This window comes from Heterocephalus glaber, unplaced genomic scaffold (genome assembly GCF_053883595.1).
Source record: "Heterocephalus glaber isolate CG9 unplaced genomic scaffold, H.glaber_assembly_v1.0 deba00001600, whole genome shotgun sequence".
Lineage (NCBI taxonomy): Eukaryota > Metazoa > Chordata > Mammalia > Rodentia > Bathyergidae > Heterocephalus > Heterocephalus glaber.
This window is the reverse complement of record NW_028258372.1, coordinates 23,379,496-23,401,314: the sequence shown is the minus strand read 5'-3', so window position 1 is coordinate 23,401,314 and position 21,819 is coordinate 23,379,496. Positions and strand designations below refer to the sequence as shown.

The 21,819-nt window shown below is 34.5% G+C and overlaps 1 protein-coding gene across 8 annotated transcripts in view; it reads right to left on the bottom strand.

Annotated features, from left to right (window-relative positions):
- The window catches only part of Hmcn1 (hemicentin 1), a 421,540-nt gene that overhangs the window by 300,892 nt on the left and 98,829 nt on the right, over positions 1 to 21,819 (bottom strand). For 7 of the 8 annotated variants that reach the window (XM_087194441.1, XM_087194442.1, XM_087194444.1 and 4 more), the window contains one exon: positions 6,029 to 6,099. In XM_087194441.1, coding sequence (XP_087050567.1) covers positions 6,029 to 6,099 — 71 coding nt within the window. Of the gene's footprint in view, positions 1 to 6,028; positions 6,100 to 17,786; positions 18,022 to 21,819 lie in introns of those variants that run through there. The other variant, XM_087194443.1, reaches the window with a different exon arrangement.

Genomic DNA, 21,819 nt, shown 5'->3' with positions numbered 1-21,819 from the left:
TCCACATAATATTTACATGCTAGCATAGACTCCTTTCCCTTTTCATTTTTCAGCCATTTTTCATTTATTTATTTATTTATTTGGTGTGCTATACATTTTTTCAGTGATAAATCAGTTTTTAAAAATTTTATATGAAAGAATCTTGCAGAAATCTAGAAATAAAAAGCACAGTTTTACATAGTAGCACGATTTAGAATACTACAACTTAGATGAAGAATATTCAAACTGGCATACTAAATTATTCCTCCAAATTCTGCATTATCATGTCTTCTTCTTTTTAACAGTCTTTGCCTATTTGGCCATGGTGTTTTATATTCTTTGGCAAGGAATTCTAGTATTGGCTGCTCTTCTACTACAGCAAAACCTTTTCCACCAAGCCTCAGCCTGCTGTACTTTAAGCTTATTCATTCTTCTGCTTCTGTTAAAAAACAAAAATAATTGGACCACACCCTTATCTACTTCATAATTTTAACTTGCTGTTGTATGATTATGCTGTTCCACACATATTCAGTCTTATTCCTGCTTTCTTTTAAAAGTTATTCATTAAAAGATTTTACTAAATAATTGAATTGCATGCGAAGCTTTTCCGTTTCAGATATATCAACTATCTATATAGAAGTTGTAACTGCAATTCTGTAATTGTAGAAATAGCTTGGTTTTTATCTTATTTTCAAGTGTTTGACTAATGTTTTTTTGTTCTTCAAAACATTTAGATAAAAGGTTTAGGGACATATCAACGGCAATACCATTTCCTGAAAACCAACAAGCTTTATAGTTTCTTATAAAGAATGTGACCCAAGGCAGAACTTTGCACTGCCTATTTACAAGCATATTAATTCCCAAAGCTCTGTGTGCTCTGAATACCATTTGTTGCCGTTTATCTTTCCTTCTTTTCCCCAGAGAGCAAGTTCATTTGTTTTTCAAATTACTTTTCTGTATTCCAGAAGAGAAAAACAAAAATGAAAATAATGTAATAAATTTAATGATTTCTGTAGTGATTTTTGCAAATTTTTTTCCATATCTCCATAAGAAAAGTAACAAGCCTGATGTAATCTTAATAAATGTGTTAATGAATTATTTAATTTACTTCCAACTATGTTCACTTTTCTTGTTTTCAAAACTAATATAAATGTGAAAGAAACATTTTTAATTTTTACTTTTTTAACCAAGATAGATGTTTGTTTGTTTTTCACAGTTCTGGGGATTGAACCCGGGGCCTTTGCACTAAACTACATCCCCAGCTCTTCCTTTTTTAAAAAAATTTTGAGATAAGGTCTCACTGTCTATAAATTGCCCAAGCTGGGCTCGAATTTGTGGTCCTCCTACCTCAGCTTCCCAAAATGCTACAAACACAGTTGTGTCCCACCACATACAGCTAAAATCCCAAGTAATTTTACTAGCGCAGCAATGCTCATGAGTCTTGATACCAGTAATTTTGGGAGAATTAATAAAAATGGTAGAAGAGGGAGTAAAAGGATCAGGGAATCATATACAAAACAAAATTCATCATCTCCTACTAAAATTTTATGAATGTATAAAGTTTAATTATGCTGATTTATGAAATAATAAAATATTCTCTAAGAAAATAATAAGATACAATCTCTTAATTCAAGCATTAAGTGCTCATATAGCCTAGCTTCTTTTTAAATATTTGATCCTTGTGCCATTGATTTAAGAAAGAATAATTCACTGAAAACCTAGAAAGTAAAACCACTGCATGGTATCCCCAATATTTAAAACAAGTCCAATGTTGAATGCAGAAAAAATAAACATTTGATTTCTTTCTCAACTGGATGATCTAATTAAGCCCCTTTTAGATCTCAGGACAAAGCAAAGATGCAGGTTGGCCAGATGAAACCTCTAGAAAAAAGGATACCAACTTCAGTCCCAGGAAAGATTTTTTTTAAAGGAATAAAAGTATGACCCTATAGACTGTCTGCATCAGATTCAATTCCAGAGAATGGCAGTGAAGAGCTCTAGAAAGAAAATCAATGGAATATGAATCAGGAATCAATTGAGATCCTTCACCCCAGAGACAAACGGAGAAAGGGTTCACACTCTCTAAGATCCTTCAGAGCAAAAGAAAGGGAGAAGCAAGAAATCAGGAAGGACAGAGCAATGTCTCATTGGGAATGTGGGCATTCTCAATCCAGTCAGATATTCAAAAATATAGTACAGCTTCATTCTCAGAGAAAAAAGAATGAATAAGCATAGTAAACCCCTTCGTAACATTCTATTAACTAGAAATCTTCATGACTTGGCCCTTCTGAATCTCTATAATTTGATGAAAACTGGTTATGTTGTTGAGGTATCTTTGAACCATCAAGTATAAATTGTATTTTATACAGTTTACTGTTAATGTGCATTTTTAAAGAAGCCACATCAAATGGCATTCCTTTCTTTAACAGCTATTATAGACACTGGTTTCTCTCCCTAGATGAAGCAGTGGCTAAATGAGAGCCACAAGGCCCCTGCCCTCAAGAACTCACAGTAGACAAGGGGCCCATGAACAGTTAAATAACAACACAACACAATTTCTCATTTCCATGAGCCACACACAATATAGAAATTTCTAAAATGAGTTTGTTTGTTTTCTGAGAATCTAGATATTCAAAGTGGCAAAGAATTTCTTATACTGGAGGAAAGAAAGGTGAATAACAAATAAGTAGCAAGATCATGACTAAAAAATAGTGATGTGATATAAGAGAAAGGAAGTGGAAAACTGTTTATGGGAAAGATTATCAGGAGAAATGCAGTAGAAAAAGAAAATAGTCTAGGGATATTTCTAAAAATATGTTTGCATATTAACTCAATATACCTAAATTCAGTATATAATTTTTAAAGAAAGATATACACAAAACAGAATCATGCTTAAATGCAGGTTTGGAATATCAAACTTTTGGTTTCAAATCCAGTTCCTCAATTATGCTTTTGCAATGTACAGTTCTAAATCAAATCATTCATCCAACAATAAAACCAATCAGGTCTTATACTTCAAACTTTGATTTAAACTCTGTTAATTTGTACATTCTCATATATTCATTCATTCATTTGTTCATTAAAAAATGAATATATGCTACTTGCCAAGCATTTTTCTAGAGAACTTAATGATGGGCTAAATCAGAGTCCCTTACCATGAAGCCCCAACTGCTCTGTGATGGAAGGAGGTAAGGATATAGGACCAAGGCTGGAGGATAAAGGAAATACTATTCAAGATGAGACTCCAAGGATCGAGTTTAATCTCAGTAAGGGGGTATGAAAGTGATAGTGAAGGGCAGGCCTTCCCTCTACAAGAGAACAGTATGTACAAAAATCTCATGAGAAGATGAGAGAGGACACAACTATTGGGGGGGTTCTCTGTAGGCCCCCTGAGGCACAGCACAGAGCCTGGGGAAGAAAGTGACACTAAGTGGAGCTGAGGGGGAAGAATTAGATGAGGGAAAGACAGAACCATGGGGAGAATTTGATGAGGAACAAGTAAAGGGACAAGAAATGTTTAGATATGTATATTGAGATTCTTTTGTCTATAGATCAAAGTCTGGAGAGAAGTCATGACTTAAAGGTATTTAGAAGGTGAAAAACAAGACCTAATGATAGCTGAGATTCAGGAATTAAGTGAGGGATGTATTGAGGACAAATCAGATATTTGGTTGGATATAGTTTATCAGAATACTATAGGCATCATTCACAAAGAGAGGACAAAGACCGAGGGTCAAGGACCAAGTCTGGGGGTCCAGAAATGGAACACTCATGTATTTCATTTTAGAGGGTGATCTTGACAAGCAAGAGATTCAAAAACAGAGCTGTTCCTCAGAGGATAGGCCAAGGTGAAAAACATGTACGTGTGGGTATGGATGGTTTTACCTAATGAGATATAAAACAGGGGGGATTCCAAAACCTAGAGAAACCTCAACATTTAAGAGTCAAGTAGAAACAAATAAACTCCTGAGATGTTAAGAAGAAAAAGTCCAAATAAAAAATCAGAAAATAGATATGGAAAAAAAGAGTCAAGAAAGAGGAAGAGGCTAATATTGTCAAAGACCTCAAAGATCCCCATCCAATATGAAGAGGACTGAAATGCTGTCTACATTTAGCAAAACAGAGGTCATCTGTCATAACTAAAGCTATTCTGACAGAATGAGATGAGTGGGAACTAGATTGTAATAGATCTTGGAGTAAATGACAAGGCTTAGGGGTGAACAAATAATGGCAAAGAACACAATTTATTTGGCATCGAAGGCATTGAGAAATGTGTAGTTTGTTTTGTTTCGCTTTTTACGATGGGATTGGATTATTTATTTTTTTGGAGAGACAAACATACAATGGACTCTCAAGTTACAACTGGCTGACATACAAACAACTTGGGTTATTTAGATTAATGGAAGATTCATCTGCCCCTTGTTATGTATAGTGTGTATCCAGGTAAACATCCAGATCTCATCTGTATTGACTTAGTTACAGCCAGTCCTCAGGAACTGATCAAGTTCATAAGTCAAGGCTCCACTGTATTTTAAAATCAATGACAACTCTTTAGCAATTGAGAGAAACCATCTGATAGTGTTAAAATCCTGAGAAAGCCACAGAATTTAGAACAAGTAGAGAATAATGATGGGATGGACACTAGACACAGGTGAGCTGTGTGTTAAGTGTGAGGAAGTAAAGAGCTTCATTTGTACATGTTTGTGCGTGAAACAGAAGTGAGGTCACTTGCTCGGAATGGATCACTTGCTTAAATAGCCACTAGTAAGAGGGTTTTAGGAAAAATGTAAAAAGAGTGGAAAAATTGCAATAGGGATTAAGGAAAATTAAAGATTTAACTGATGAAAGAAACATAACAGGATCACAGGAGCATTAAAAATCTATTTGAGACAGGTGGTTATGAATTCATACTGAAATCAGTCTGTCATGTGTGAGATGTCAACAGCATTTCTTCACTAGGGGCAAGCACGAATAATGTGGATAGTTCAAGTCATTCAGGAAGGAGGTTTTGCCTTTTGAACAGTAAGCAATGCACAAAGGAGATAAAAGAGAGTTTTAAAATGGTAACTCTCTGAAACAGATTGTGGGAAACTGAAAAAAGGAAAAGACCTGTGGGCCCCGGAGAAAGTTTTGAGGTCAATGGACTGGAATGCTTGGAGAGTGTACCGGAGCAGATGTGGTATGTGGCACAAGAAGTTGCACCAACACTCTCAGTGGACAGTCAGGTGGTGGAGATTAAGGTGCAGGAAACAATTACACGGGAGAAGAAGCAGCTGAGGATGTTGGCCAGGTCCAGAATGTGTGAGAACAGAAGACTGAAACAAAAGGAAAAGGTCACTGAAGATGACTAATAGATCAAGGAACTGACAGCTCACTGCTCTGCCTAGGCCATTTCCATTAAATCACAAGCCAAGTACAAATAGCCTACATGAATGACAGAAAACAGCCAAGAGTCTGTAGAGGACAGCAATAGAAACCATGGAGGGTAGTACACCGAAACAACCTCAGAAAAGCTAAATTTTTAAATTAATGGATTTGAAGGTAATCTGTAAGCAGTTACCGAGGAGACAGTGCATGCCTACTCTGCCTCAAAGTTCTGCTTTCAGAATAACATTTAAACAAATGTTTTCTTCTCCTCTCATAACTAATGTATGTTTAGAGTAAAAATTAAATTAAAATTAATTAAAATTACCTTAGTTATGTCATTTATTTGGTAGGAGAAGAATTATTATCTGTTGCTTACTTTTCCAAGTGATGAAGGGACTCATTAGAACAGGGCTCAGCAAACTTTTTCTGAACAGTCCCTGTCACAAATATAGAACTCTCCCATGATCAGGTAAAAGCATCCTTTAAAAATGCAGAAATGAAGGAGCTATTTTGAATCCATTCTGTTCCATCCCAGTGTCTATCACTGAACTCGTTCAGGACTCAGGTGGGAAAACGTAGTGGTAATTATTGTGCCGCTAACAATTACTTCTTTCAGATTTAAAAAATAAGAAAGTTGCATGGTTTTCCTTTCCCCCAAAAGAAAATTGAAATCAAGTCTCACCTGAACATATAGTTCTCTGAGTTCATATTGAAATTTCTTGGGATCTGTGGTAATTGTCACTGGGCCAATTTCTGTGAAGATAAAAATGACTTAGATCAATAAACAGTAATCAGCATTACAGACTTTACTGTGTTGGCAAATGTCTTTTCTCTCTGCACCACATGGTTATTGATCAATAACAGAGAGTTAGTAAAACATCAAAGGCTCTACTCAATTTACACCTACCAAAGAGCAACATACTGTATATCATGTATACCTAAAAGAGTGAACTTTTAACCTTGGGAAATGTAAAGGGGAGTCAAAATGCCACAAGACAAAGAATCACAAGACTCCAGTTTCATTTCCTTCTCTTACCAGTCAGTAAATATCTACTGAGCACCATCTTTGTCTTTGTCTAATTCAATTTTCTCAACCATAGAGTATAAATTTTTCTGCAACTTCTCTAAACTCTGAATTAATTCAAAATAGTTTAATGCTAAATAAAAAAGAGAAAAAAGTCAGTATTCACTGCCTTTCTAAAACTGGAGAATCACAGATACAAGGAAATTAAGAGTAAAAATATAGTCCTTATAACTTCTTTCTTCATAGCTGGGATAATTCAGAGTCACTATATCCACTCTCTTGAGCTGCCTTGGATTGAAATTCCATTCAGAACTGTGGCTATCTTTGTGACTACCCTGATATACTACACAAACCACTGCTTCAAATGGTAACAGGTTGGGGTATCACCTTCTCCAGAGAGCTAAGATTTAATCACAAATCAGGTGAAGAGAAGGTGCCCAGATATCAAATTGTGTTAAGTTGGCTACATGCATACATGCGCGCGCGCGCACACACACACACACAATTATTTTTAATAGGATACAGTATTATAATCCCTAAAATGTATTCTCTTTTTTAAAGAATCAACTTTAAAAATATAAAATTGGCCTTTTATGGCTATTGATTACTTTCCCCAGAAAGCATCAACATATTTAAGTAATGGTATTAAAATTCTTCTAGGTATCATGTATACAGATGTACTATTTAAATTCTCAGGGTGGATGAAAAGTTTCCTATTTTATGTAATGAAGACATAGGCTGCATTTAAAATTACCATGTGCAACTGCAATACAAAATTATAAAGATACTATATTTGGCTCTAACAAAAAAAATTTAACTTCAAAGGCATATTGCTAGAAAAGGATTTTATAACTTCAAGGAAATTATCTAATTAACCAGGCCTTCTATGACATGCTACATATGGTACAAAAACAGACTGCATGATTGTAAAAATAAATGAGATAAACTGGGAAGAAGGCACAATTTGTCTGCCATAATCCATGTAATTTTTGTTAGAAATTACATGAGAAAAACGCCTCAATCTTTCACTATAGATTAGACACCTATCAATTTGGAAAAAGAATGGAGAGGTGATTGGGTAAACCATGTGAAAATACAAACAACTGCATTCCACACAAAGCAGAACAGTCATTAGCCATGTCCTGAGTGTACGGGAAATGAGAGAAGCCTATTCCCTCAAGACTAAACAAAGGCATACTTTGCAAAAGAATGTAAAACAGTGACCAATATGCCAGACAGTTACATCCTGGTATAAATTGTCGGTAACACTGTCAAGCCAGTCTTCTATGTTCCTTCATGGCATAATGCTGCAGAATTACTAGAATCTAAAACTTGAAGAAGTATTAAGGAATACAAAGGACACTAAGAAAAAAATAACTGCAGAATAAAAAGTGTATATATGCAAAAACATCTCCAATAACAAGAAAATCTCTGGACATATATGCCCTTTCTTTAAGAGTGAGGATCAGGAGTTGCTGTTAATATAAGTGGAATTATTAACCCTCCTTTTAGTTATTCACAGACTCTCAAATATACACCTGTTTTCAACAAAGATAGGAAATCTCTCCTCAAGCTCATTAATAAACATTTTGCAAGCCACACTGGACAGCTGAGATAAATCTTTTATCAGTCATGAGAAATACTCGGGAGATGTAAGGGCTTGCCAAGCTGTCATATCCTGCCAGCTGTAAACCTGCTTTCCAACATTTAACACGTTGAATGATATGACTATTTGGCAAAATCAGCCCTCCTCCTTTTCATAACTTGCTTCCATTCCAATCTTTCTCCTCACTTAATAAAGCCCTGCGCCAGCTGTGTCTTTAGCAATTTCCTCTTCTCTTCCTTTTCACCCTTGTTAGTTTCATTCCCTTGCCAAGCCTTCAATCACACGCAACAGGTACAACTCTGTCCTCTCTTTCTGCCTGAAAATGGTTTTCTGTTGCATATAGAACTAAACTTGGACTCTTGAAGGGACTCCAAGCCATCCCTATTTATCCAAACTTGAAACTTTGTCAATACTCCTTAGTACCAAGCTCTTTCACTTCCTCACAATCCCCATGGCTACTCCCCCTTGCCCTTCCATCAGCTCACACACCTCTGTCCTATCTCTTTAATCCTTTGCATTTGATATAAGTCCTATCTCCTGAATGTTCTGGCTTTCTTAGTGTTTTCTTGATAATGTTGTCTGTAATAAAAATATGGGGAAAATACAGGTGAATTACTTTACACAATGCAGAGTATTTCCATATTACTCAGTATATTTTATATAGTTGTTTACAAAGAAAACCCACACAAGCAAAACTAAACAAAACAACCATAAATCTCCAAATAGAATCATAGGTCTAGAAGGGATATTTAAGATGCTTTGGTATAATTCCCTTATTCTACAGATAAGAAAATTTGAAGTCCAGAGAAGAAAAATTTGAAAATCATTGGCAGTGAAGAAAGGTAAAATATCTAACATTTTCTGCACTGAGCAACCTAGAGAGCTTACAAGATTATATTACTGCTCATTTTCTCCTCCTTTCCTCTGGACCCTAGGTAGGATGGGCCACATTAAGAGTTCCTAATCTGATGCATACAACACCCAGAATTCTTTATTATTATATGACTTCATATTTTATTTAATATACAAAAGAAAATCATACTTTTGGTTAGTAAACAAAGAAATCTTGTGGGGAAAACTTTACTGGAAAAATCCTTCTCGGATGTAACAAACACATGGAAGTACTACTAGAGATGATTACCACTGGTAACATGAAGATGACAAAACGGACCGTGCTCTCAATTCTCATCAGTATAGTGAAGAAGATAAAAATGTAGACACATGACTACACAATGATGAAGTACAGAAAGAGAATTATGAAAAGGAGGTAATGTGGAAGCACTAATTAATAAAGATTTATTTCCACAATGAACGAAGGGAGATTTCAAAAAAGGTGAAAGTTCTGGATTTTACATTAGGGAACAAATAATTTCTTTACTCATGTTAGTATCTTTTTAATTTCTACACATCAAAGTCACAAGGTATTCCCATTTGTATCAAGTATCTTATTGCCTGTAACTATTTATGTTTGCAAGTATTGTTACAATTCACAATACAGAGGATGGTCCTGTCTGAACCTTATACTACCTGATGAAATAGGTAGAACAGATTAATGGCACAGGTGGTAGGAGCTCAGGTGATGAGGCAGCACCTCCACCTCTTGATGGGCTTACACAATGCCATATGCCTGCAACAGGACAGTAGCAACTAGCCCAGGGTTCTACAACTGCCTGATGTTCTCTTCTCTTGACTCTCTGCACCCTGCAAGGATAAATCATCTCAGTGTTCATCTGGTATTCCTAATAAATGTTTGAAGATAGAAGGAAGAGGGAGAGGGGAAAAGAATAAATTTTAAAGTCAAGCCTTGAGATCCTTATATTCTTTGCACTTTCACTGCATCATGGAAACTCCATGCTATAGCTGAAAACTATTCTAAAAGATGAATCATTAATCAAAGTGAAAACTTCTTTTTCCTATATAAACAAAATGTTTTGTTCTTTAAAAAAGCTACCAATACAGATAATCAACAATAAAATTTTACACACAGAGCTTACTTTTTTTTAGATACAAGTTCTCACTAGGTAATCCTTAACTCTCTATGTAACTTAGTCTGGCCTTGAACTTGTTAAATTTCCCGGGTTGACCTTGAACTTCTGATCTTCCTGCCTTGGCCTCCTGAATACTAAGATTACCACAACACCACACCTGGCTTCTCCCACAGTTTTCATTTTTTTTAAAAAAGAAAGAAATACAACATGTATTACATGTATAATATATATTATTAATTATATAAGAAATACATTATGCTTCAAAAAACTAGTTTTATTTTTTTAAAAATAGTGTCTGAAACTCTAAGGAGACGTTTTCCTCTTTTCAATAATTTTGTTATTTCCTCTTTCCTATGGACTTATCAGATGGGTTGGATTTATTTCCAGCACCTCAGCCATTGTTCTCTTAATCTGAGTTGCTGGAATGTACTTGAGAAAATAAAGGAAAGAAATTCACAACGTAATATTTTCTTTCATTGCTTCATTTGGCAAGATCAATATCCAGCTCCACATTTCCTTTTTCCTTTCCACTAACAGATTTCTAATCCTTCTAGTTTTTCCACTTTACTCAAGATGGTTTCTTGATAATAAGAGAACAATTCATTGTTTCTTCTGAGCATCTGCATGATTTAAAAACAGGACTTATAATTTTTGTTCTTTTTTAAAAATGTAGTTCTGGACTTTATACTGATAGTTATGGAAAAATATGTGAAAGTAATGAATATCTGCAAGGATTGTAGAAGAATCAAAGAAATGCATACATCACAGCACCTGCCATAAAAGAAGTTGATATATATTTGAAATTTTTTAAAACAGCAAGCTATAAACAGTTCAAAGAAGTGTAACGAAACATCTGAGAAGGGCCCAGTTATACAGTCAGAAAGACAGTAATCATTCCCAGCATCCAGAAGGGACAATACCCAAGCTTTAGGGAAACACACACAGGAAGGGACCAGGCATGAAGTGGGTCCTGAAGGGAACACAAGATGATTTATAGTGACTAGTTGTTTCCCAAATAAAAATTAACAAATTATACTTCCTGCTTTGGGATACTACAGAAAATCAGAGTAATAATTATATTTATGTTTACTGTTTTCAATTTAAGCTACACTACACTGTTTCCAGATTTTTCCATCCTTGTTGAACTATGTTATTGCTGACCAATACCATTTTTAAGTGATCTGCATGAAATTGACAAAAGCAGAACTGATTCATGACTTTAAGCTGAGCAAATGCCAAGTATATTTAATGAATCACTTAACTGCGTACATTCCTCCTCACATTAAAGCAAGTAATTTTCTCCCCAGCACTGGGAATTGAACCCAGGGCTTTCATTCTAAGCTACATACTTAATGCTTTGTTTTTAAACAAATATAACTTATTATTATATATTTTATTATTATATGATAAAATGAAAAATAATGCACTGAATTGAATTTAATATTTTGCTCACAAAATATTTACATTATCACTATATTCCTCTACATGGTTTGAAAAGTGTGGCATTCCACTTCAATATACTCCACTTCACTCTGAAATATGTGATAGTTATACATTATTATTATATAACTATGTACTTAAAATGAGTGCTTCTTCAGAGGACATGAGTCACACAGGTCCCAGCAACAGCCCCCCCCGCATCGAAATGAGAAGACAGGTAAACAAGCCTCCTCAAAACCAGACTTGCAGATCACCTACAGTAAGCCCAAAGGGAAACGAGATGGAACACTGTGATACTCAACCACCTGGACTCCTTGAACTGACAACAAAAGAGGATCTGGAAAAAAGGATATCAGAAATACTTTCTCAGATAACAGCAGAGATTGTGTTCATAGTGCAAGACATGATTAATAAATCTAGAGAGGAGCTCAGGAACATGATGGAATCCCAACATAGGAAACAAATGGAATCCAAAAAACAGATGCAAACAGATTTCCAGGAGATTAAAAACTTCACTGAAAGTCTACACAGCAGAATGAGCCAATATGAGGACAGAATTTCAGATATAGAAGATAAGATTGCAATTAGTGACCAGGAAAAGAAAAATTCCTTTAAAATTGTAAGGGAACATGAGAAATCAATCTAGCAGCTGCTAGAAAATGCAAAGAAAAATAACATAAGACTGATTGGAGTCAATGAAGAAACAGGAGAGAGTGCAGATGACATAAAAAAACTGTTCACAGAAGCGATGGCAGAAAACTTCCCAAGCAGGGAAAAAGAACTTCACATACAGATAAGTGAGGCATATAGGACTCCACCTAGCCTTGATCAAAAACAATCTACACACAGACATATAATTGTTAAGATTCCAGAAACCCAACAGAAGAACAAAGTTCTAAAAGCAGTTAGAGAAAAGAAACAAATCACATACAAAGGAAAGCCCATCAGAATCACAGCAGACTTCTCAACAAACCCTCAAGGCAAGAAGAGCTTGGAGTGATGTATTTCAAGTCCTAAAAGCAAACAGCCTCCAATCTAGATTGATGTACCCTGCAAAATTATATTTCAAAATTGATGGAGAAATAAAATACTTCCATGACAAAGACCACCTTAGGAACTTCATGAATACCAAACCAGCACTCCTAAAATTTTAGACAATATCCTAGGAAAAGACAACAAGGATCACAACCCCAGGAAGCCCAGCAGAATGAATCCATCGGGCACAACAAGAAATTAAACACAAAAGGGAAGAATCCAACAACAGAAAAAGTCATGACAATGATAAGTCAATATGTATCAGTTATAACCATCAATGTTAATGATCTCAATTCACCAATCAAAAGAAACAGACTGGCAGAATGGGTCAAGAAGCAAGATCCAACAATACGCTGCATACAAGAAACACATTTAATTCAAAAAGAAACTCAGTCTGCAAGTTAAAGGGTGGAAAACAGTACTCCATGTGACAGGAACCCACCCCCCCCAAAAAAGCAGGAATAGCTATCATCTTTGCAAATCAAGTGGATTTCAAACCAAAATCTGAAACACTTCTGGTCCCAAGAATTTCAGATAAGGGACAGTCAACTTGTATGTACAAATCTATTGTGAACATGTGTTTGGATTCCTCTCAAGTAGAAACTTAAGAACAGGACTGTTGATTCTTAACAGTAGTACAAGAAATTTCTATATTATTTTCCAAAATGGCTTTATCATTTTACATTCACATTAGCAGTATTAGAAAGTTCTAACTGGTTCACACCTAAGCTGAAATTTGTTCTTTTAAAATTTTTAACTTCATCTCCCTAATGAGTGTATAATTCAATCTTGTTAGTGTACTGATTAGTATTTTTCTGATTCTAGTGTTGCACACCTTTCCTTGTGCTGTACTGGCTATTTATCATCTTGTGTCTAGTTTTTAATTAGGTTGTCTATTAATGTGCTGTAAGAGTTCTTTATATATTCTGGGCATAGGTTATATGCATTATAAATATGGTCCATTTAAGGACTATTCATTTTATTAATGATGTCATTTAAAGTTCTAAATTTTGATGGAGTCTCATTTATCAATTTTTTTCTTTTATATATGATGTTTTTTATATCCTAGGAAATTCTTGCCTACCCTAAATTCATGAACATTTTCCCTTATAATTTCTTCTTAAAGTTTTATAGCTTTAGTCTTTCATATTTAGGTTCATAGATCCTTTCAAGTTATTTTTATGTATGGAAATAAAAGTTAGGTTATTTTATATATGGATACCATGTGTTCTAGTGCCATTTGTTGAAAACACTATCTTTTCCTCTGCTCTTGAGTTGAGTTTATGTTCTATAAAATGTTAATGTTAAATAATCTTTCAAAACTCAGTGGACCATATATGTGTGGTTCTATTTCTAGATTCTCTGTTTTAGTCCAATGATCTATATGTCTTTCCTTATACCAACATTGCTTTGATTACTGTAGCTTTAGAGGAAGTCTTAAAATTAGGTAATAAATGTCTTCCAATACCGTTTTTCTTTTCTTTTTACTTTTCTAGGTCCTTTGTACTCCTACATAACTTTTAAATTTCAATATCCAATTCTTCATTTATAGCAAGTATACATACACCTGAATTTTTATATATACTTGTGTTTTCTAATCCTGCTAAATTCAAGTACAAGTTCTAGGGGCTCCTAGAGATTTCTTAGTATTTTCTCTGTAGACGATCATTTCATCTACATATAAAGATTTTGCTTCTACCTTGCCAATCCTATCCTAATTGTGTCATTTTATTGCCAGACTATTTTGGTTTGGGCCTATGTTTCAAAGTTTAATGGACAGATGAAGAGTAGGCATATATGCCCTTGTTCCCCACCTTAAGGAGAAAGCATTGTATCTTTCCCATTTATATAAGGTGTTTTTGCTGGAAGTATGGAGTACATGTCTTTGATCTATTGAGAAGGTTCTGTTCTACTTCTAGTCTCCTGATAGCTTTTACCATGAACAGCTGTAGAATTTAGTCCAATACTCTTTCTCCAACTAGTGACAGGATCACATGGCTTTTTCCTTTCCTCTGTTAAGATGATGACTTCTGGTTGTGGATCTTCCAATGCTGAACCAACACTGCCATCCCTATAACAAAACCACTTTCTACATACTGCCAGATCTGACTTCTAATAGTTTGTTTTGTTAAACAAATTTTTATCTATGTTCATACTTTTTTCTTCTATTATCTTTATCCAGTTTTAGGATTAGCACAATGTTGAGTTCCTAAAATGAGGGGAGAAGTGTTCCTTCTTTTTTCTGCTTTAAATGTTTGATATACTTTATCAGTTAAAATGTATGTGAGCCTGTTGTTGTCATATAGGTAGGTTTTCAAGCTAGGAATATACTTTCTTTAATAGATGCTATTCAAATTTTATATTTCCTCCAGAGTTAGTTTCATTAATTTTTCTTCCAAGGTACTTCTTAGAAGTTGTCAAATTTATTTCAAAAAAGATTTTTGTAATATGCTTTCTACACCCTTTTAAATTCTGTAAAATCTGTGCTAATGTCTTCTAGATCTTGATATTGTCATATTAAAAATGTATAATTGATATTGGGTAATAGGAAGAAAAGGTCTAAAGGAGTAGGGGAAGCGGTAGGAGTAGGCGAAAGGAAAGAAGGGAAAAGAAAAAATATGAGAAAAGGAAAAAAATGGAAACAAAGTCTTTGCAAATAAGGAAGGGCGGAGGAGATGAAGGGAGGACAGGGGAATGGGAAAAAAATAAGAACCAAGATATTCATGTAAAGGTACAAGATCCCAATGATGAATGTAACTGTATTTTATACCTAAAATGTACCAATAAACTTAATGGGAAAATAAATAAATAAATAAATAAATAAAATGAGTGCTTCTTGGTCAAAATAAAAACAACTGAAACAATTAACTAAAATATTATCATTTATAATTTTTTTTTTTTGGTACCAGGGATTGAACTCAGAACCTTGCACTTGCGAGGCAGGCAGCAGCACCCCTGAGCTAAATCCCCAGCCCTATCATTTATAATTTTTAAGCTACTATATTAGGACCCAACCCTTTATAATTTTTTTTTGAGACAGCATCTCATTAAGTTGCTCAAAGCTGGGCTTGAACTTTCAATCCTCCTGCCTGTTCATCTTCCCAGAATGCTAGGATTACAGGCATGTGCCACCATACCCACTTTAGAACAGGTTATTTTAAATACTTTAATAATTGTTTTGGCAATTAAGAGACATATTTGGTGCATTCTGCAATATTAGTCATTGGTGAATTTATGGATAGCAGGTTATCTAATATTGATTAAATAGCATTCTGCTTCAATATCCAAAGAAATAATACAGTAATTAATGAGTTGTACTGTAATCTTAAGCAAATGTATTCAACAAAATTGCAGGCAGTATACATATAATGAAGAGCATTTCATTTCATGGACTGCTGCTAAATGAGATGTAGATAAATTGCTAATATGAATCCAACATCGTTAAGAGCTCTTTAGAACAGGAAGCAAAGAAAAATGCCTGAATAATGGACACAGGATTCTGAGGTACAGAGGGTAGTATGTTATTGCTTAGATTGGACTTTGGCCAGGGCAGTGGCAAGTACTTTTACAAAAACAGCCGTGGGATTTTTTTTTTTTTTTTTTGGTGCTGGGAATTGAACTTGGGACCTTGCACTTGCGAGGCAGGCGCCAGAACCACTGAACTAAATCCCCGGCCCCATGGGATTTTTAATGGCCAACAAAATTCAGATTTTCAGTTTTGCATGTAATCAGAAACAAAAGATGTTTAATATCTACATATATGTGCACACGGATAAGTACAGAGAGATATGAGAACCTATAATACTTTAAGTTACTCTTTTATTAAGACTTAATTAACAAGTTTTCCAGTATGATCAAGGCCTATAAAAGCAAACAAAAAGAAAATAAATAACATGTTCAGAATGGTTTTTAATTTAAATAATAATGTTATTAGAGGGAAATGTATTTTAAATTGTAGAACTGAAATATTGGAATCATTTCAAAGTTTTGATCTTAGACAATTCTTTAACATTAACATTCTACCAAGTTAAGTCTAGCCATTAATTAAGGATAAAAAATCATGAAGACATAAAATTCTGATGAATAAGAAAAAACATCTACTTTCAAGTCCTTAGAAAAATAATTTAGGATTGAAATTTTAATATGTTGGGAAAAAAATGCTTAACTTTAGCACGGTTGCCTCCACAACAATCAAACAAACGTACATAGCTTTTTGACTGTGCTTTCAGGGAAAATATAATCAGTAGTCTTAAACCATACTTATAAACATTTTATTTGTAAAAATATAGAATATACATGCTAAAAATATGATGCACGTGTATATATACTATGTGTACAGTTTTCTCTAAATATGTGAATCAATTAATTCAACGAACAGACATTACATCCTTAAGGATGGTTCAAGTTGTCAGGAGAAACCACAAGCAAACAACTATGTTTAACAGAGAAGTCATCATTCTAAGAATCAGAAATGTCTGGGTGTGCCTGAGCAAGCTGCATAGATTTATGACCACTCCAGTTGTACAACAGTCTGCTCTCAACAGGACCCCTCCTTGAGTTTAATGCTTTGCAGTCACTGTATTGAAATAAGTGTTCCACGGATTTATGTTTTGTAGGTAAACTTTGGTGGGAAGATGGAATGTGCTCCAGACTTGGGAGTCTTGGCTCATGAGTGGACTTGCCTTCACCCAACTGTGTGGACAGGTTCTTAGCCATCTGTTCTCCCACCCCAGGCACCAGAGGTCCTACCTGGATGCCCTATCTCTGCTCCTGACAGCTGTCTCCTGCCACAACAGGGATTGGGGTGAGGGTTGAGAAAGACTGTGATCCGGACACACAAACAACCAGTACAATCTCTGAACAGGCCATGCAGGCAGCAATGCCCAATCCAGACTAACAGCATCACAGCACAGACCGAGGCCATAGGCGTAGTCTTGCAGACAGGCAAGCCTGTGACCCACTTCCCACATGAGTACACCTCAGTGCCCAGGTGTGAATATCCCTGGGGATTGCCTGTCCATCAAGGCCTGTGGCAGCTGGCCCTTGGGAAAAAGAGATATCTAGCTCAACTTCACTGGACCCACTCCTGCAGGGACACAACAGAGGTGTGAGCACATCCTGCATCATAGTAAGGAAACTACTGGTTCTCATGTTGGTCTGCACTTGCCTCAGAAGTACCCAGGTGCCCAATGTGGCTCCTATGCAAGCTCTATGCCTGGAATACTTTTGCTTCCGACCTCTGAAGTGTGGTTTCAACTATGAGCATGAATTTTACCATCCATCTTTATTTGGTGCAAAGTTGGTCTTAAATAAAATATCAGAGCATTTGGTTGGTATGCAGACTCACCCAAATTACACAATTCATATTTGTGGTTGATCCCAGATGGTGTGTACAGCTGTCCAGAAGAGACAAATACAAGCCACATTAAGGAATGTTGAACAAACCATGTATAATCCTAGCAACAGTATGAATGATCCAGGTTTATCATGACATTGGTTTAAGTAGTATTCCTTATTAAAAACATAAAAGATTTTTCAGCCGGGGATTTAGCTCAGTGGTTACTCCGCCTGCTGCGCAGGCATAAGGACCCGAGTTTGATCCCCGGCACCAAAAAATAAATAAATAAATAAAATACTTTTCAAAAAACATATTTATATAAAAGACAATTTCATATTAAAATATGTGCACTCTCTTAAGCAAATAATTTTTAGATTTAATATATTTAAAATAAAATCTCAAATGGGATTTTTGTTGCGTGTTTTAGGACATTTAGCAATATTATTCTTAAATTTATTTTAAAAAGCAAATGGCAATTATGTCAACAATTACTTTTCAGATTTAATATATTTACAAGAAAATCTCAATAGGATTTTATTTTGGGGTATATTTTAGCACACTTAACAATATTATTCTTAAATTTATTTTTAAAAGCAAAAGCATAGGACAATTATGTCAACAAAAACTGACAAGACAGTAAAAGACATTACAAGCACCAATAAGTTAGAAGATAAGAATGCTTGTATACAAATAAATATGAAATAAGTGAAAATGAATAAATCTATATAAAAACAAGTAGCTCAAGACAATGTATAAAAAACATCATTTATTTTTTAAATATTTATCTATAATTCATATTTTAGACCCTATAGTGAAATAGCTGTTAGTAGATTAAGTTGGTAAATATAACCATTGTACCTATTTTAACTGAATCTAAATAAAAATGTATAATTAAATGCATTTCTATATTCTATAAATACATATTCTACAGAATAACTTGCTCTTTCTCAAAGCATTATAGTATATAAAATCATAAAGGAAAATACCAATGAATATGCATATATAAAAATGAAAGTAAATTGAAATCTAAAACCAAATATAAAATGAAATTTACCAATATTCTTACCAAAAGTTAAAATATATTAAAACCTATACTATCTGAAGAGATCATTCAAATTTGTAAAAACATCGTAAAATGCCAACCACCATGCCAAAGTAAAACAAGGACAGGAGTAAGGCTTACCATCATAATGAAAGAGACAGAAACTGCAGCAAATTTAAATACAGGGTAAAAGAAAGAAAATATTTTTTTCAAGATCATTACCCAAACTAGTGTTGATCTTGGAATATTCACACAGTTGGTAAGATTATATACAATTATAATTTTGTTACTATTATGTGCATTATAGGTATTATAAGTCTTAAAAGTAATTGATGATAGTCATTTCCTTCTGTCATACTTCACTGGAAATTCAAAAGACACTGACATCAGGATATGAATAAACAATGTCAAAATAGAAAAATGATTTAAATTATAGGGTTCTCTAATGTTAGCCAGCAATTAACCTATTCTTCCACACAGAAACACAAGCTAATATTTATCATGTAATACCAAATGAAAAGCAAAACAAAACTGCACCCATTGGTTGAAGTTATCTAAAAAGCACATATGCATTAAGACATTCTGAAAGGTACAGCTGAAGTAAAATTCAATGTTTCAAATAGATGAAATAGTGAGTACATTTTTTTTCAAATTTTCATATTCTTGTACTGTTTTATAATTTAAGAAGAAAAGAAGGAATTTCACTTGATCACATACAAGTTTGAGGTTGTGTTTATGAATTTTGGCTGTGTGTGATTATTTATTTATAGTGGTCATAGAAAGAAAGCAAAAAATATTTGTGTAAGGTAACAAAGAAAGCATTCATTTGAGGTATCTTTTAAAAGTTTCAAATGAAAACTTTTAGGCGTCTAGAGTCTAATAAGAACAGTCATTGTCTAGACATGATATCCTCTTTCAATACTCTCACTTTAAGCTTTCATAGCTTTTTAAGAGTACAACTCTTTGGAATGTCATCTTCTCACTGTCAGTCTTTACTGACTATACACAGAATTCCTTTTGACTGCATGAAATAAAATACTGTTGAGACTTTTACCACTAAAAGCCACCACAGTCCAATAATGGTTCTTTCTCTGTATAGTATTGACTTTATATTCTCTACACACTCCTACAATGTATGGCTACTCATATCCATATGTGCATTTGTTGTATTTTTCTCTTCCTAGAATATTTAAAATATGAAATATCCAGAATAGTTGTAAATACTGAGGACAACACTGAGTCATCAAGGTTAATATTCAATTTTAAATTAAAATACTTCTACTATGACAAAGGTTGGAGTATTTTACCTTAGTTGTAACTAGAAGCATTCCAAATTGGGAAGTTGCCCTAGTCTCATTAATATCAATGAAGTTAGTTATTCTATTCCAGTTTGAAAATTCTCCAAGGGCATCTCGCCTTATGACAAGCTACATCGTGCTGATATTTGATAATGAAAAAGCATCTACCAATAAGCCAGCCCACTCCTCCTCTAACAATCACCAACACATTGCTCCAAGTGCAGAGAGGCTGTGTGTTCCTTCAAATACTAATGGGCTGTGACATATATCCAAAACTGTAAAAAACTCTTGAGGAGAAACAAGAGAAATTCTGTGGCATTCTCTCATATCACAGTGATCAGCCCTCTCTTACCAACTGATATGAACACACAGGATTTCAATATCTCTGCTCCATGTTCCCAGGCTTCTCTACTGCACGCTGAAGAACATTCCTGTTAACTGATTAAATCAAGCCTTCTCCTTAAAACCCGAACTCCAAAAGACAGGGCGTTTTTACTTTATTGTGTAATCTGTCCTCCAAGCAAACTGCAAAAATCAACACGTGTTTTAGCACATCCATTAATTAGCAGAGACATCAAAAGGGAGATTTGGCCAGCTAAATTTCCCAACCAAATGCAGTAATACTACTTAGATTGCTGCTGATGCAAACCTCACTAGAAAATCTACAGATAGAGGAAAGGGGGCATATGATTTGGAATTGTTCACTCACATGACCCACAATTACTGATTTAAGAAGCAGTCTATCGTCTTTAAGAGCGCTCTGGAGTTGAAACTAGAACCAAGGCTCTGCCACATACTACTTTTGTTTTAAAATTTGTCAGGTTCCATAATGGCTTTCAGTTGCGCTTGTATAAAATGGGGATAAAGCCAGACGGGGTGTAATCCCAGCACTCAGGAGCCTGAGGAAGGAGGATTGCTAATAAGTGTAATCCCAGCACTCAGGAGGGTGAGACAGGAGGACTGCTATAAATTCAAGGCCAGCCTGGGCTACAGATTGAGTTCCAGACCAACTGGGATGACACAGAAAGACCCTGTGCCCCCCCAAAATGGAGATGATAGTCATATCTATACTACAGGATTTTCATGAGAACTCACTGAGAGTAACATGCATGGTGCACTGCTGGGGAAAGAATAAGCATGCAATACATGCTAACTATATTGTTGCTACTGCAAGTGATTTTTATGACAAAGACATTAGTTGGTATTGCAATAGGTTAAATAACTACCTACTATAATACAAAAATACCTTAATCTAAGAGTTTAGAAAATTAATCTTTTTCTTTTGCCTATCACTACTTAAGATAATTAGTGTATGTGAAATTTGGATTTCAGAAAGGAAGCAGACAAATTACTTTCTTAATCCCTGCCTTAAAAGTCGAAAACTGATCACTTTTGTGTGTTTTAGATAACTAAAACACCACTTTCTTGCCTTTGAAGATTGTAAGACATTATGTTCCATACTTGTCATTGAATCAGATCTCCAAATGGAAGTTGGATGATAAAGTATTTTAGAATTATGCTTCTTCTGTCATTTCTATTTTTATACTTATAAATAGTAATAATACTCAAGAATAAAAGTTATTACCAAAAATAAGTATCCAATTTAGAATTGCTAATTAATATTTTACATAAAAATACTGTCAAGTTATATTATTTGTCTCTGCTTTCAATATAATCTAGAAAAATGTCTACCACTTCAATT